We start from the raw sequence: 15,550 nt of genomic DNA, 5'->3' as shown, positions 1-15,550 counted from the left end.
CTAGTCCTTGTTTTGAAAATGAAGGGAATAAATTGACCTCTTTCTGTTTTTGTTGATTAGGAGACAGTGATCTCATTGTTTGGTCTTCAATAGATGATCTAATCAAGCTTGGAGTCATAAGGTGTAAATCAAAACTGTCCAAAAGTCTATCCCGATGGAGAGGTCTCCAGCCAGGGAGGGAGCCAAATAGAAAGAAATGGTTTTAGTTTCGTAACTACTCTACTTAAGATATTTTGGTAGTAGTCAGCAGTACTTACTTTGGAGTTTATTGGTTTTTTTTTTTCAGATGCCAAACTACCTCATATGCAGCTGACGGAAGCCCCAAAATCCATTAACCCATTAACTCTTTTATTAAAGAGGACTACTTGGCCATAAGGGCGCACATCGTGCCTTATGCCTAATATTGATGCTAGGAGTAACTTTATTTCCGATGAACCTGTCTTCGTGGCAAAGCTCGAGGTGCATCGAAATAGGGTTTTCTTTTAAAACGGTCTTCATAAAGATTTCTCGCGTTCAAATTAAATGACGTATAGATTTGACAATAGAAGCTGGTTCTTGTCTCGGCTCTGAAAGTCTATCGTCTTCAGCATCTATGGCCCCATAAAAGTTGTTTAGGTCAGACCGCCAGCACATAGTCAATTGCTTATAGGTGTGCGCTGCAAACGCAGGTCTGTTATGCAGCTTTTTTCTTCGTTTTATCTCGCTACATTTGTCGCGTTATCTATTCAGCTAAGCTACAGCGAAAACATGTACACAAATTTGAAGTCAAGCTTTCGGCAAGTCAGTTATACAAAATCGCTGCATCTCCGAGCACAGCTAATAAAATCAAGAACTAATTTCAATTAAACCTATCGTGCGTTTAACTTATATTTCTAAACTAAAGGGTGGCATTTTGGTTGTTTTCCCCATAAACATTTTGGTGACCCCGACGTGATATTCGTTTAATCAGAGTCTGCATGTCGGTTTTTAACATTGTTTAATATCCTTTAAGCAATAACTTATTATATTATTATTATTATAACACGAACACTTTATGTGCGCGCTGCCGGCCGGCCGTTTGTTTTTTTTGAGCATTTTCGCGCTGTGAAAAAAGCAAAACCGTGTTGTGCTGCAAACATTAAACATAAATGGAAACGCAATTAATTGTTGTTAAACGCGTATATTGCATACATATATGTGTAAATAGCCGTGTATGTGTATGGTCACATACATTACTTTGCCAAGATCAAAAACAAAGTCAAAGTTTCCGTTTCTTTGTTGGCGAAGCTCGGTGCATTAACATTTGCGCGGCAATAGGCATAGGGTGTTTCCTGCCCTCTGAATCCAGTCAGACAATTAACAAAAAAATGGTTAACCCAGGAGACGCGATTCAGCCTCAAAATGATGCTCCCAGTGACATCGAGTTTTACCGAGCGAAAGTGCGTTCCGTTTTGCGGCAGCTAAACGCAATGAAAGATTACTTAACTGCTGGAGCTACTGAGCAGTTTGATGAATCTGATGCCCTCGCGCGGCTGGAATGGGTGAACTCTATGAACTTGGAATTCGATTCTGCACAGACTTCGCTGGAAAAACTGGACTTTTCGGAGAATAGTAAAGATACGCGGTTTGAATTTTCAGCAATCTTAATGGATTTAAAGGCGAAACTAAATCGGGCCCTAGCAGCTCTGCGCAAACTGCATTTGCTTGGTTCCACAGCTGCCAATTCTACATCCTCTGATATTATAAACAATGCGGATCTTTCTTTCAGATTTAGGAAACCTCGATTGCCAAATCTAGAGATTGCTCGTTTTCAAGGATAGTACTCAGAATGGCCGGACTTTATTGCAACTTTTACCACGGTCATTGGAAATGATGACGAGCTAAGTTATATTGAAAAATTACAATATTTGAGGTCCTCTTCAGGCGGCGTGGCTTTGGAAACCATACGATCGCTCGAGCCCTCAAATGAAAATTATAAAAAGGCTTTAAATTTACTTATTAATCGATTTGATAATAAAGTTATACACTTTCAGGCACACGTTCAGGCAATATTTGGTTTAAAAGGTGTCGAGAAGGGATCAGCTAAGGGTCTTCGGGAGCTCAGCGATTGGATGAATTCGCATCTTCGAGCAATCCATACCCTGGCCACTACACAACAAATTCTGGATGGATTTCTCATTCATATCGTGACACACAAGCTGGATCAAAGGACCCGTGAAAAATGGTAAGATGATTTGTCAATCTCTGAGCTGTCTACCTGGGATGCTATGGAGTCGTTTTTGGAGAAGAGGTGCCGTATGATAGATAACTTGGACCAAGCTGTGGTAATTCAAACACCACACCATCAGGTGTGAAAAAGCATGCATAGATATAACCCTAGTGTACTGATTACGTCTGCTACTAACTCAAACCATCCAATTTGCCTATTTTGCGATGCTAGAGATCATTATTTGCCAAAATGATCCCGATTTTTAAGCTTGAGTCCCAATCTTCGATATAGGGAATCAAAGAAAATGCACCTTTGCCTCAACTGTTTACGCAAAGGCCATAGCTTGCAGCAATGTAAGTCAACTCATTGTAAACATTGTCGCATGAAGCACCATTCATTACTGCACATTATCCCAGAGTCATCCATACCATCAACCTCAGTTTCATCTCCATCATCCGACCCATCTATAAGCTCTCAGCCATTACCATCGACTTCATCATCACTAGTGTCATGCTCATCTCCATTATCCCAACCTAATCACCATTTAACGCACTCTCCACCATAAACCTTAAATACAATGCCAATGAATTACGTGCTGCAGAGCAATATTAGATTCAGCTTCTCAGTTAAACTTTATTACTACGCGCCTAGCTAGCCAACTTAATTTGAAACTTGGACAATCGCACACACTAATTTCTGGGGATAAGGTAGTCGATATTCTGGCGCAATCACGGGATGCAAGCTATCGTGCGTCATTCGCAGCCTTTGTAACCCATAGTATCACTGATTACCAGCCAAATTTCAATATAAATACTACAGGATGGAGGATGAAAGAAACCTTTCGCTAGCTGGCCCTCATTTCAACCAGTCACAACGAATTGATCTTTTTAAAGGGAAAATTAATTTGGATAGCACCTTGCCACGCTTCAAAACACCAAGCTTGGTTGGATAGTTTCTGAAGGGATGTCAAGTATGCTTAATCGCAAATCTGTCTTGGCTGCCATTGTCAAGGATCCTGCTGATCATTCAGATGATGACACACTTGCTGCCGTAGTAAAGCGGTTTTGGGAGATTGAAGACATTAGTTCAGAAAAACCATCGATGCTGGCCGAGGACTTACGATGCGAGCAGCATTTCAAAGAAAATTGCATTAGGCTGGAGAATGGTCAAGATTCGGTTCGCTTTTATCCACTTTAGGATTCGAATCTTTAGGTGACTGTCTGGCCCGTCGTCTTTTTAAAAGCGCAGTATTCGGCATTTTTACAGGAATACCTCAACTTAGGCCACATGTTTCTTGCATTAAGGGATCCTGCGTTGCCACAATTTTTCTTGCCTCACCATTCTGTTCAGAAGCTTGAAAGTACTACCACTAAACTTCGTGTCGTCTTTGATGGTTCTGCAAAAACTACATCTGGGATAGCTCTAAACGACTTGCTTCTAGCAGGACCAACAATCAGCAAAAAATCTTTAATATTTTGCTTCGGTTTAGATTTTTTAAAGTAGCACTTTGTGGAGACATCTGCAAGATGTTCCGTTGCGTTCGTGTTTCGTACACTGATGACTTTTTGCAATGTATCATTTGGCGAGAGAACTCCACAGATAAATTAAGTGTTTATAAACTAAGCAAAATAACTTATGGAACCAAGTCGGTTGCCTTCTTGGCTATAAGAGCCATGCATCAGCTCTCTTATGATGAAGAGGAATCATTTCCAGTTGGAGCTAAAATCGTTCGTAGAGATTTTTATGTGGACGATCTAATCTCTGGTGGCGATTCAGTTGAAGAGGTGAAAGAAATTCGTCATCAGGTAAAGGAGCTACTGGCGCGCGGCCACTTTCCGATCCGAAAATGGTGTTCGAATGAAGCAAGCGCTCTCGAAGGAGAGTCTGATCGCGATAAAGAGCAATTGATTAAATTCCACGACGGATCAGCTATCGCCAAAGCTTTGGGGTTGGTCTGGGATCCATCTTCGGATAATCTTCTCTTGAACTTTGCACAAATTTTATCAAGTCAACGAGCAACAAAACGGATTATTTTATTTTATTTTATTTTATGATCCGCTTGGTTTAATAGCACCCATTGTTACAAAATCCAAAAATTTTTTGCAAAAGCTATGGAGCACTTACATAGATTGGGACGACACACTGCCAGAGCCCCTTCTTTCGTCATGGGGGGAGTTGACCTCTCAGTTGTCGATCGTCCAGAACCTAAAATTTCCACGATTCGTAATGAAATCGCAGGCTTCCGTCGAGATGCACGAATTCTGTTACGGCGCGTGCTTATATTTGCGGTCGGAGTTCAATGGCAACGCTGAATCACATCTACTCTGCGCCAAGTCTAGAGTAGCTCCCTTAAAAGCTTTAACAATACCAAGATTATAACTTTCAGCAGCGTGTTTATTGGCTGAGCTTATCGTAAACGTTAAGGAAACCATAGGTTTTGATTGCAGCTTTCACTGCTGGCCGGAGTCGAGGGAGTTCAACGTATTTGTGTCTAATAGAATCGCGAAAATCCAGGAAATGACGAAAGGAATGGCTTGGCATCATGTTCCAACAGACTTGAATCCGGCGGATGTGGTATCGCGCGGATGTACCCCCAAAGAATTGCTGGAGCACTCCCTTTGGGCAAATGGACCTCCATTTCTACTGAAAGGAGCGTCGAACGTAGATGCAATAAAGAACCTTCCGGAACGGCGTTCTACGGCGCTTATTGGAACCGTTGGCACTGACATATCTATCAACTGCAAGTTTCTCAACTCATTCGACAAGTTGCAGCGTGTTTTCGCGTACATTTATCGATTCATTTCAAACTGCAGAGCCAAATCATTACCTTCAACCATCTATCTTACCGTTGACGAGATCAGCTTCGGAACCGTTCTGCTTCTAAGGAGCATTCAACAGGTTCACATAGCGGTGGAGTATGAGGTTCTTAGCCAAGGCAAGCCTTGTCCTCCGAAGAGCAAGTTGATTTCTCTGAAGCCAATACTTAGCTCTGAGGGTTTACTTCGTGTTTTTGAAAGGCTTCAAAATGCGAGCTTGGACTACGAGGTTAAGCATCCGATATTGTTACCCAAGGATCATCCGGTCACCGGAGCGATTATCGTCTATTATCATGAGAAATACTTCCACGCAGGGCCACAGGCGTTGCTCGCTGCTTTACGGCAAAGGTATTGGCCACTTGGAGGCCGAAAGTTCGTGGCTAGCGTCATCAACAAATGCTTCAGATGCTTTCGGATGAAGCCTGGGGCTTCGGAACACATGATGGGTAGCCTGCCAGTAGATCGAGTTCAGCCTAACCCAGCTTTTCACACCACAGGAGTGGACTATTGTGGACCGTTCTATCACAAGTCAGAGGCCCGGAACAAAGCACCCCACAAGTGCTACATCGCCGTCTTTGTCGGCTTTTCGACGAAGGCTGCGCACTTGGAAGTCGTCCAGGATCTCACAACGGATTCTTTCATTGCAGCTTTGAGAAGATTCATTAGCCTCAGAGGCCGTCCACGTACTATTTGGAGTGATAATGCGACAAACTTTGTTGGCGCTAAACGAGAGCTAGCGGAACTGAAGGAGTTATTTTTGAGCGAACCGCACACGGCTTCGATAACTTCTTCCTGCTTAGCGAATGGGATTGATTGGAAGTTCAAGCCCCCGCGTGCCCCACATTTCGGTGGTCTATGGGCCTCCCATGTAAAATCGGCAAAATTTCACTTCTACCGAGTTGTCGGTGCAGCCATCTTAGCCCTTGATGAATTAAGAACTCTTGCATATGAAATTTCTGCCATTCTTAACTCCCGTCCGCTTTGTCCAATTTCAGAAAACGCTGACAATTTTGAGATGCTAACGCCAGCGCATTTCCTCAAAGGTTCCAGCTACACAAGGTTTCCTGAGCCTGACGTTACTCATCTTTACGAAGGCCGGCTAAGCAGTTAGCAAAGAATAACACAAATGCAGCAGCACTTCTGGAAATGATAGAGCAGTGAGTATTTGTCCCTGTTGCAAAAACGAAGCAAATGGCGGATCAAAACATCCAACATCCAAATCGGTCGTGTTGTATTGCTTCAGGAGAACAACCTTCCACCGATGAAATGTCAGCTTGGGTGCATCCGTGAAGTCAAACCCGGAAAGGACGGCGTAGTCAGAGTAGCTGTGGTCCGGACAGCTACAGGTCTTACCAAAAGGACCGTCACCAAACTAGCCGCTCTGCCCATCGAATCCCATTTGGTTGGAACCGTGCCTCTTCCAACGGGGGGAGTATGTTTATTTATTCAGCTGAGCTACAGCGAAAACATGTACAAAAATTTAAAGTCAAGCTTTCGGCAAGTCAGTTACACAAAATCGCTGCAACTCCGAGCACAGCTAATATAATCAAGAAATAATTTCAATTGAACCTATCGTGCGTTTAATTTAAATTTCTAAACTAAATTTCAACCAAAAGTTTTCCCCATAAACAAAAGTCATCAAATGATTCATTTGGTCGCTGTTTTCTGAGCTCCATTTCAGTTCGGATATTCCTATCTGTTCTGTCGTCCTTGAACTGATCGCGCAGTGCCTGAACCAGATCTTTCCATTGTACGTCTAGAACACTTTTATGGTAGCGCCAAAACCACTCACTGGCAATTTGTTCAAAAAGGTTTCTAGCGTATTGGGCAGATATTTCAACTTAACCACCTAAGGTTTGCTTCGTTAGGGCTTGGTCGCGATAAATGAAATCTTCTATAGTTCTGCCAGTTGAGCTGCCAGTTAACCATTATCTGACTAACACCATCCGGGTGAATATCTAAAGCTGATGTACTAAGATTGTAATTAAGTCCATTGTCAGGAGTCTGCCCGTTACTAGACAAATTAAGAAATTGATGCAGGGTTTGTTGCTCTACTTCAGCTACAGGTGGTTTTCTGCCTGCATTTGTTTCGAGTCGGAATTTATACGAAGGCCATCATAAATAGCTTGAGTTGAGTTTGATCGGCCATGCTATCTGCAAGAATACGTGTTTGTTCTACCATAGCTACTACTCGGCTATCGACTGCTAAATAGATTCTGCTTTTGTGACAACTACAGTTTCTGGCTGAGAGTTTAGAGAGGCTTGGGATATATTTTGTTCATCAGAGTTAAACATATTGAGCTGGCTCAATGTAATCGCACATTTCTTCTGAGACTTGGTTTGCAAAGCTTTCGTGCGTTTGAGATGGTAAGCCTAAGATTTTCAGATGAGGCTGATATGCTTTGATTAAGATTTGCGTGACAAGTGGACACTGCTTGTTAGTGCTAGCTCTAATGTTAAAGCACGCTCGGTGAAAATTATGGCCGCAAGAGGTTCCTAATAGTTGTGCGTCATAAACAATTATTTCTCCACAAACACAACAATGTTTCCGTGTAGCATTTAATTGTGATATTTTCTCGGAGCTGAGTGATCCTAACATTTCTTAGAAGACTAATGTGTTTATACACCGCAATTTGCCTTTAAACTCGTTTTTCCGAAGGAAGTGTTTTTTAGCTGCCAAGTAAGTCGCTAACTCATTCTCTCTTCACAGCATGATGCATGACTCCCAAATATAAACAGCCTAGAATTTCTAAATTATAAACAAGACATTAAATAATTTTAATTCGTTTTATGAAATTCCAAGGCTAAATGTTGCGCAGGGAAATTTAATTTACTAATAAAAAAGGTATAAGGAGAATTAGATATTATTATTATTATATTATAATGTATAATTAGGCCTTAACTGTGTTTTATTGAACAACAATATGCATTCGTTTTTATTGAGATGTTTATCTTGTTTGTTTTTTAAATGCATTAGGTATTGTGAACAATAAATTTATCGAAAGGAAAATGAAATGAAATCAATTCAAAATTCAAATAATAATCATGATTTAAATTATTGCAACCAAAACATTATTTTATTGCTAGTAAATGTTAATTTAATTGTTAAATTCTTCTTCTCATTTTAATGTTCAAATTATTTGAAAAATTAGTCCTTTTTGTTTATTTGTAATTTTTAATAAATGTTTAAATTTTATTTCTAAGTGTGACAAAATTGTCTGAGCGGTGTTAAAAGCACTGAACAATGATTGTCAAACTGTGTTTGCTGTTATGACAGATGTTTTTATTTTGTATTTAATCATGTTGTTTTATTTTCTCAATTATTTATCATTTATCCACATATCACGTATTATCTTCATTATCCTCACACCACTTGCTGGTGTGAGGGGGCTCTGTTTATGTAAATGTTATGACGTATTTTTAGAGTTTGGTGATAAGAAAGAGGTATTTAATCGCAATGAATTGTGTTTGCTTTTGTATTAAATTGGTTTTGTTTACTTTTACTTTTTCTTTACTTCACTTTTTCTGTATGCCATTTTGGGTTTACTTTTGCAAAATATATTTTGTTTTTGATTTCACTGCTACATGTTTCATTTATTCAGCTCACTAGGCCACAGAGAAGCCTCAATAAAAAATACCAAAAAAAATTTTATTACACCAATGTATTTAAAAAAATATTTATATATATAAGTTTCTTTCTATAGAGCAACCACTATGAGACAATAGATCGATTTGATCATGGCGTGGAACTGGGTGCCTAAAACATGTGGTTAGGGAATTAAATACCTTAAGACGGCACCTAATCTTGATAATATTCTATGAAAACACATTTAGGTACGCGCAGGATAATATTTCCCACGAATAACTCTGTTATTTTTAATTTAAAACTGCACGTGCTGGCAGTGGAAAATTTTGTGATGTATTTTTACATTTTTATTTTATATATCTTTATAACTGGGCAGCCACGAGGTAATAGACCTTGTGAAGAGTAAGATAAACATTGCTTCGCGGAATGTAATGAGCTGGTCTTTTCTTTATTTAGGTATTTTATTTTTCTTTATTTAGGTATCTTAAAGCTTATCCTTAAACAGGTAATACTATTAGATTAAACTAAAATTACGCTGGTGGTGCACGCATCACGAGCGAGATTCACGTATATTTTGCGTAAAACTTTCCTATAATACGCCCTTGAACGTCTTCCAACTCATAATAATAATTTCCGAACTTCTTTTAATTCTCGCTTTGACGAAGCTTGGGGCTAATTTCGCGCTAAATCCCTTTGTAAATTTGCATTGCTGAAAGTTGCGCCTAAAATATTAAAATATTAAACGAATCTTCTCTGTTAAATTGTACGCTGCCATCGTCCAGCAAATCTTAAGTTCGCAATAGCTTATAGCTGCTTCCGTTCATGACCACGCGTTGGCCAAATGCAAGCCTATAAATGCTTGTATTTATGGCTAGTAGAAACTAGAGCAAAGTGCATAACAAATGCTACTTAATTTTTCATCCCAAATTCACTGGTTTGGATCAACGTATGCTTTGAAAGCTGAGAGCACTGATCTTTTTATTCTTTCCGAAGCATTCGTCTGAGGAGAGTTGAAAGCTGTATAGCTGCGCCCATTGTTATATTTATTTAACAAGGAATTAAATGTTTTGGACTTAAACTGAACTCCGTTGTCGGATACTATGGTTTTGGAGTTCCGAAACAATGAAATAGGTATTCTTCCAAGTAATATAGACTCAGCAGTAAAATTACGCACACCCTTTAAAAATGGAAATTTGGAAAACTGATTTAATACAACAAGGATGCCTACATTCCCAGATTTACCGCGTGGATTTGTCCCAAAAATCAACAAACAACTTTTGAATAGGTGACCTGTGAGACACATTGGTGATTTCATTGTCTGATTGGAATGCTTAGAGCCACGGCATGTATCACATGAATTGATGAATTTTTAACATCAGTAACCATGTTAGGCCATTATTATTGCCGTCTGAGCATTTCTAATGTTTTATTTATTTCAGGGCAGACAACACTTGACATCGTGGCATCCAAAGCTTCCAGCAGGAGTCGTCTGACACATAACATAACATATACTCGTCTTCAACCTTCAGGTCTGGCAAATTAGAACGATGTTTTCCTATTTTGTTCTTGAGAGCCTCGTTATCTACCGGTTTAAATTCGGAAGATGTTATATCGACTATCAGACTGTCGAGGAAACAGAAGGGCAAGTCTTCGGTATTGGAACGCGATAATGAGTCGGGTATTATATTTTGGATGCCCTTTCGGTGTCGTATGTTAAACAGAAAACATTGTAGCTCTAAAAACCAAAGAGCCAGACGAGAACTAAGATCAGTTTGAGTCATGATCCGTCTTAATGACGCATGATCGGTAATGATTGTGAAGTTTTGTCCTTCTAAGTATGCCCTTAATTGCTTGTATATTCTCTCTGATACTGGTTAACTTTTCTTAACATAAAAGCAATTGGCTCTTCATCTCCCTTACTATTAATCTGCATTAACACCGTTTTAACGCCTATATGACTGGCGTCGCAGTGCAATGAGAATGTCAAAACAAAATTCGTTCTATGTAGCATGGGTGCTGAACACATTTGAGCCTTTAAAGATTCGAAAGCCTGCTGAGCTGATTCGGACCATTCAAACTTCCTCTTAGACTTAAGGGTATCTGATATAGGATACCGCCAATATTTTGTCAGGACCAGTGCTAATTGTACCATAATCATACCCCTATCATGATCGGGGTATTGAAAAATGTCTTACCGCCAATATTTTCTCAGGATCAGTGCTAATTGTACCATTTCCAATAACATGTCACCGATATTTACCTTCTCGACGGTGACTAGCTTTTTTCGACGTTGATAGGTTTTGGCGAGTTAATTGGGAAGCGACTATTGATTGGACTTCAAGATGGCGTTCAAATGAGTCATATAGAATTAATTAATCATCCAGATGTGAAAATAGCTCGTTACGCAATTGTGCTGGCACTGACTTGTCCATCAAACTCATAAAGAGGACAACCAGGGACCGCAAAGGCAGTTTTATCGTCAGGGCTTTTATCAAATTGTATCTGACTTGTGATGTATACCATCGATTAAAAGCATAGGATAGGCATCTTTGAAAGTAAAGCTGTCCAGGTTTTTTCACTAAAACGACAGGAGACGACCATGACTCTTGAATCACTTCCAGTGCAATCATCCGATCCAACTCCTCATACATTTGCTTCTCCACCGCAGGTGACACGGCATAGTGACGCTGTTTAATAGCCTTAGCATCGGCTACATCAATAACATGGGAATTTAATGTAGTTTGTTTGGTCTTCAAGAGATGATATAATCAAGCTTGAAGTCATAAAGTGTAAATCAAAACTGTCCAAAAGTCTATCCCGAGGGAGAGGTCTCCAGCCAGGGAGGGATCGATCCCGGTCTGTACGAGTGCAGTTTTTGGGAGAGAAGCAGCAAAGCATATTAGCTTGCGATGACGGAATTGGGTGGTGTGTTCACGACGACGTTTATGTAGTTGTTGTTGTAATTGATCTACAAAAGTTACCAAGGCTACCTTAATAGTGACTGCCCATTTTGATATAGTCAAATATTTTACAATTTTAGTTTTTTAGACAGACAAAGAGGTTGAAATAAAAATTTTGATTATATAGATTTAAATATAATTATTACAAAGAACACGAAAGACTTTATGCAGGCCAAAATTTATTTACTACATTTATTACCTCTGACAGTATTGTGTATAAAAATGATCCGAGCAAGATTCCACGATTTACTAAGTAGGTAAATTAAGCAATACGAATCTACTAGAGTATGAGGGCAACCTTATATTTTAATCCCAGTTCAAACCACGAAGGGCGAATCAAATTTTTTTTTGTACCGACTCAATACGCTCGATGTGTACTACGTATGTGGAACTCCACACGGGAGCTCAATATTCTAAGTGAGGACGGACAAGGGAAGTAACTATTAATTTAGTTGTAGAATATAATGCAATACAGATTTAAGAGGTTAGATGGACTCCATCTCTGAAAACGATCAATATCAAACTGTAAACCGAAACCCGATTGCGTACAAAGTCTAACATTATTAGCATACATTAATACTCGAGAATGTGTTATGACAGAAAAAATATCATTAATGTTAATCTGTTAATCGAATCAAAACCCTTACTAAAATCTGTATATATAAGATCAGTCTGCATTTTATTATTGAATCCTTTAACTGCAATATATGACAATACAAGTAGGTTCGTGGTAGTTTGCCTTGGGCTTTTAAGTCATTGAAGCTCTTGAAGCTCTTGTAAAAACCACGAAGGTTGTTATGTCGTGAAGAAGACTGTCAGGAACGCTTTCATTAAAAAACGTGTTTAAAACGCAATAGAGTAATTTAGTGGCACTTTCCCTATCCATGCAGTTGTATAAGTTTTCCAGTTGTATTCGGAAATCAAGTAGCTTAGCACACAAATGATGTTCAGAGATCCACGGTGGATATAAGAACAGTTTACAAAAATACACAAGGCATGTAAGATAACTTTTACAATTAAAAATTATTTTTCATTGTGGTAATCAGGCTGAGTTATCTCCGATGTAAGACTGGAATTTACAGCAATAAGCACACCACCTCCCCTACGAGAAATGCGATCAATTTTATAAGTGTTAAAGTTGTTTGGAAAAACTTCGAAGTTGGAAATCTGTAGTTTCAGCCAAACTTCTGTGAAGTCTAAAATATGTTCATTAAAGGCAGAGTAGTAAACGCACAACCTAGGTAGCTTCGTATTCAGCCTTGTTCTAGTTTTCACTTCCGAAATGTTCACATGGATTCGAATTTCCCAGACATGTTCTAGTTTTCCCTTCCGAAAGATTTACACGGAATCTAAATTCCCTCTGTTAATTATCTGTTTACTTCCGTTGAAATCTTACGGAAACTTTCCGCCAAGCAATTGGCTGGCGTTTTAAACTCCGCAAGCACAGCAATTAATTGAATTAACATACTTTGCGATAAGTTAAAGTGCAATTGATATTTTTACCTTATTCTTTAATGGTTTAAGAACATTATTGCTTTATAAATCTGGTTTATAAAAACTTAATTGACCTATTACAATTAATTTTGTGATAGCGTCTCAGAATCGATTGGATTCTAGACTTCGGCATTAAAGCAATTCCGCCGTCCAAATTAAACGCCTCTATTAATAGGGTACAGCTGCCAGTCAGATGATTTTGCTTGGGAACAAAAGGGACCAAAAGAAGGTAAATGTGCCTATGTTAAAAGGTAATCCGATTATCCAATTCACTTCCGAGTAAAAACCGGAATAGGCCTGATTAAGTCCCCTTACATTGTGATAGGCTGGAAATATTGAAAAGTTCAATTTTTTGGAACAGATTCTAAAATCGGAGGCCGATTATTATTTCTTTGTCTTTTAGGAACAAATTCTTTTATATTTAGTTCATCATAAGGTTAAAAACTTCTAAATTTTAGAACATTAAAAGCTTCTGGAGGAACAAATATTTTAAAAGATATCTTGCGAGATTTAAGTTTTTTAACTGTTATATTTACGTTTTGATATTTTTGAACATTCTTGCTCCGACATTCTCAAACACAGCGTCATTCAGAGCACGCAGTAACATTAGGAACAGCTGGCTGTTCAGCTTTTAATCCACCTACAACTTCTCCAGTTACGGGGTCTGATGAGCTAGGTGCCGGTAAAGACCTAATAAAAATATTTAAATTAGGAATTGTGGCCGATGAATTAAAGAAGCGACCGTTCTAATGCGCTCGGTTTTTTACGCTTGGGTGACTCACTTAGCTGTTTTTTAATACTAAGTTGTTCACTTACGACGTTGAAACATTCAGTGAGTTGTTTTAATACTCCAAAAAGATTCTTAAAACCGTCACGAATTTGCCTCATAAAGCCAGTCATGTCAAGTTCCATTTCCCTGCAGGACTGACATGACCACTTGCGCCCAGTCCGCTTGTCAATGTTATGTCTAATTCTGCCCACGAATCCTGTAAATTTATCAAGCATGATTGTATCTTTTTATGTAGATGGAAGCTGGCAACCTTTCTTGAAACAGGAAACAGACATAATCATTATTTTTTGTTTTATTTATAGTAAGATTTAGAAGCAGAAATGTAAATTTTTGCGCAAAAAAAAAAAATAATAAATAAAAACATAGGGATCAAATGAAAACACAAAAGTAAAAGAAACTCGTGTAAATGCAAAGGCGCGGGAGAAAAACTTTTCTATCGACTGAGCGTTGCTTGTGAAGCACAAACAACTTTGTACGTACACAGTTAGAATAAAGCGGAAGAAAAAGATTAAAATGTTACAGAGAGTTACAAACACTTGGGGAGCTGGCAAGGCACGCAAAAGATAATGACATTACAATAACAATGCACAGGGATTAGACATTTTAAAGCCGTTGCGGAGGAGCTTAACCACAAACACCGCGACACGAGAATTTTATATATTAGTCTCGGGGATCAAGGTTCAGAGTGGTGTCTAAAGCGCACCAGGGATGGTTCAACTTCTAGACTCGTTAGAGCTCGTGTGATGGTAAAGAGCTAATAAAAATATTTAAATTAGGAATTGTGGCAGATGAATTAAAGAAGCGCCCGTTCTAATTCGCCCGGTTTTTACGCTTGGGTGACTCACTTAGCTGTTTTTTAATACTAAGTTGTTCACTTACGACGTTGAAAGATTCAGTGAGTTGTTTTAATACTCCAAAAAGATTCTTAAAACCGTCACGAATTTGCCTCATAAAGCCAGTCATGTCAAGTTCCATTTCCCTGCAAGACTGACATGACCACTTGCGCCCAGTCCGCTTGTCAATGTTATGCCTAATTCTGCCCACGAAGTGAAGTTATTGAAGGCTTCTTCTGATTCTAGAAAAGACGCCATATAGTTTTCCTTATGGTGGAATCCGTTTTTTATCTGGGATTCTAATGTGTGAAGTGCAGTTTCGGTTGATTTGCCTTTCCGGTAGGCGTGCTGTGTAGTATAACCACAAATATGTTCACTATGGCGTGTGTTCTCTGAATCTTTGTTATCGTGAGCACACTGTAATTATACTCCAATACGAATACTTAAGGGCGCCCATATAATAACATGACCGGCATATACATTTAGACGGATTCACACAAGTGTCTCCTCAGCCAACCTCTGCGAGCAGAAGGCTTAGTTATGTCGTGTGAGCATAAATTCCCTCAGCGACAGCTCGGCCGCTGGTCATTTGTAGAAGGCCGACCTTATACATAATAACCAAAACACATATGTACTTAGGTCTAAGTTTGAAACTCATTTGAATAAGGATTCATTCCAGTTGCCTGGCCGTACGGGCAACATCAACCAAAATTAGAGCTTTCTTTTCACAAAGCCTGAAAGACTTATTCTACAAAGACACTTCACTTTACAACTGACCTATCGAAAAGAGGTTTGGGCTTACTGTTATTCTAATATGGGTATCTATTAGCGCTTCTAGCGTTTTTATTAGGAACGAGGATAGACGAGAGGTATGTGATTACTT

At 39.1% G+C, this 15,550-nt stretch overlaps 1 protein-coding gene across 1 annotated transcript; it reads left to right on the top strand.

Moving 5' to 3' along the window:
* The first annotated feature begins 4,705 nt into the window (after positions 1 to 4,705).
* Positions 4,706 to 6,115, top strand: LOC128253454 (uncharacterized). Its single transcript, XM_052981848.1, has one exon. It carries the CDS (start codon positions 4,706 to 4,708, stop codon positions 6,113 to 6,115), a length of 1,410 nt encoding a protein of 469 aa, XP_052837808.1.
* Positions 6,116 to 15,550: the final 9,435 nt, after the last annotated feature.

This window comes from Drosophila gunungcola (genome assembly GCF_025200985.1).
Source record: "Drosophila gunungcola strain Sukarami chromosome 2L unlocalized genomic scaffold, Dgunungcola_SK_2 000008F, whole genome shotgun sequence".
NCBI classification, from domain to species: domain Eukaryota; kingdom Metazoa; phylum Arthropoda; class Insecta; order Diptera; family Drosophilidae; genus Drosophila; species Drosophila gunungcola.
This window is presented reverse-complemented; position numbering and strand designations above follow the sequence as displayed.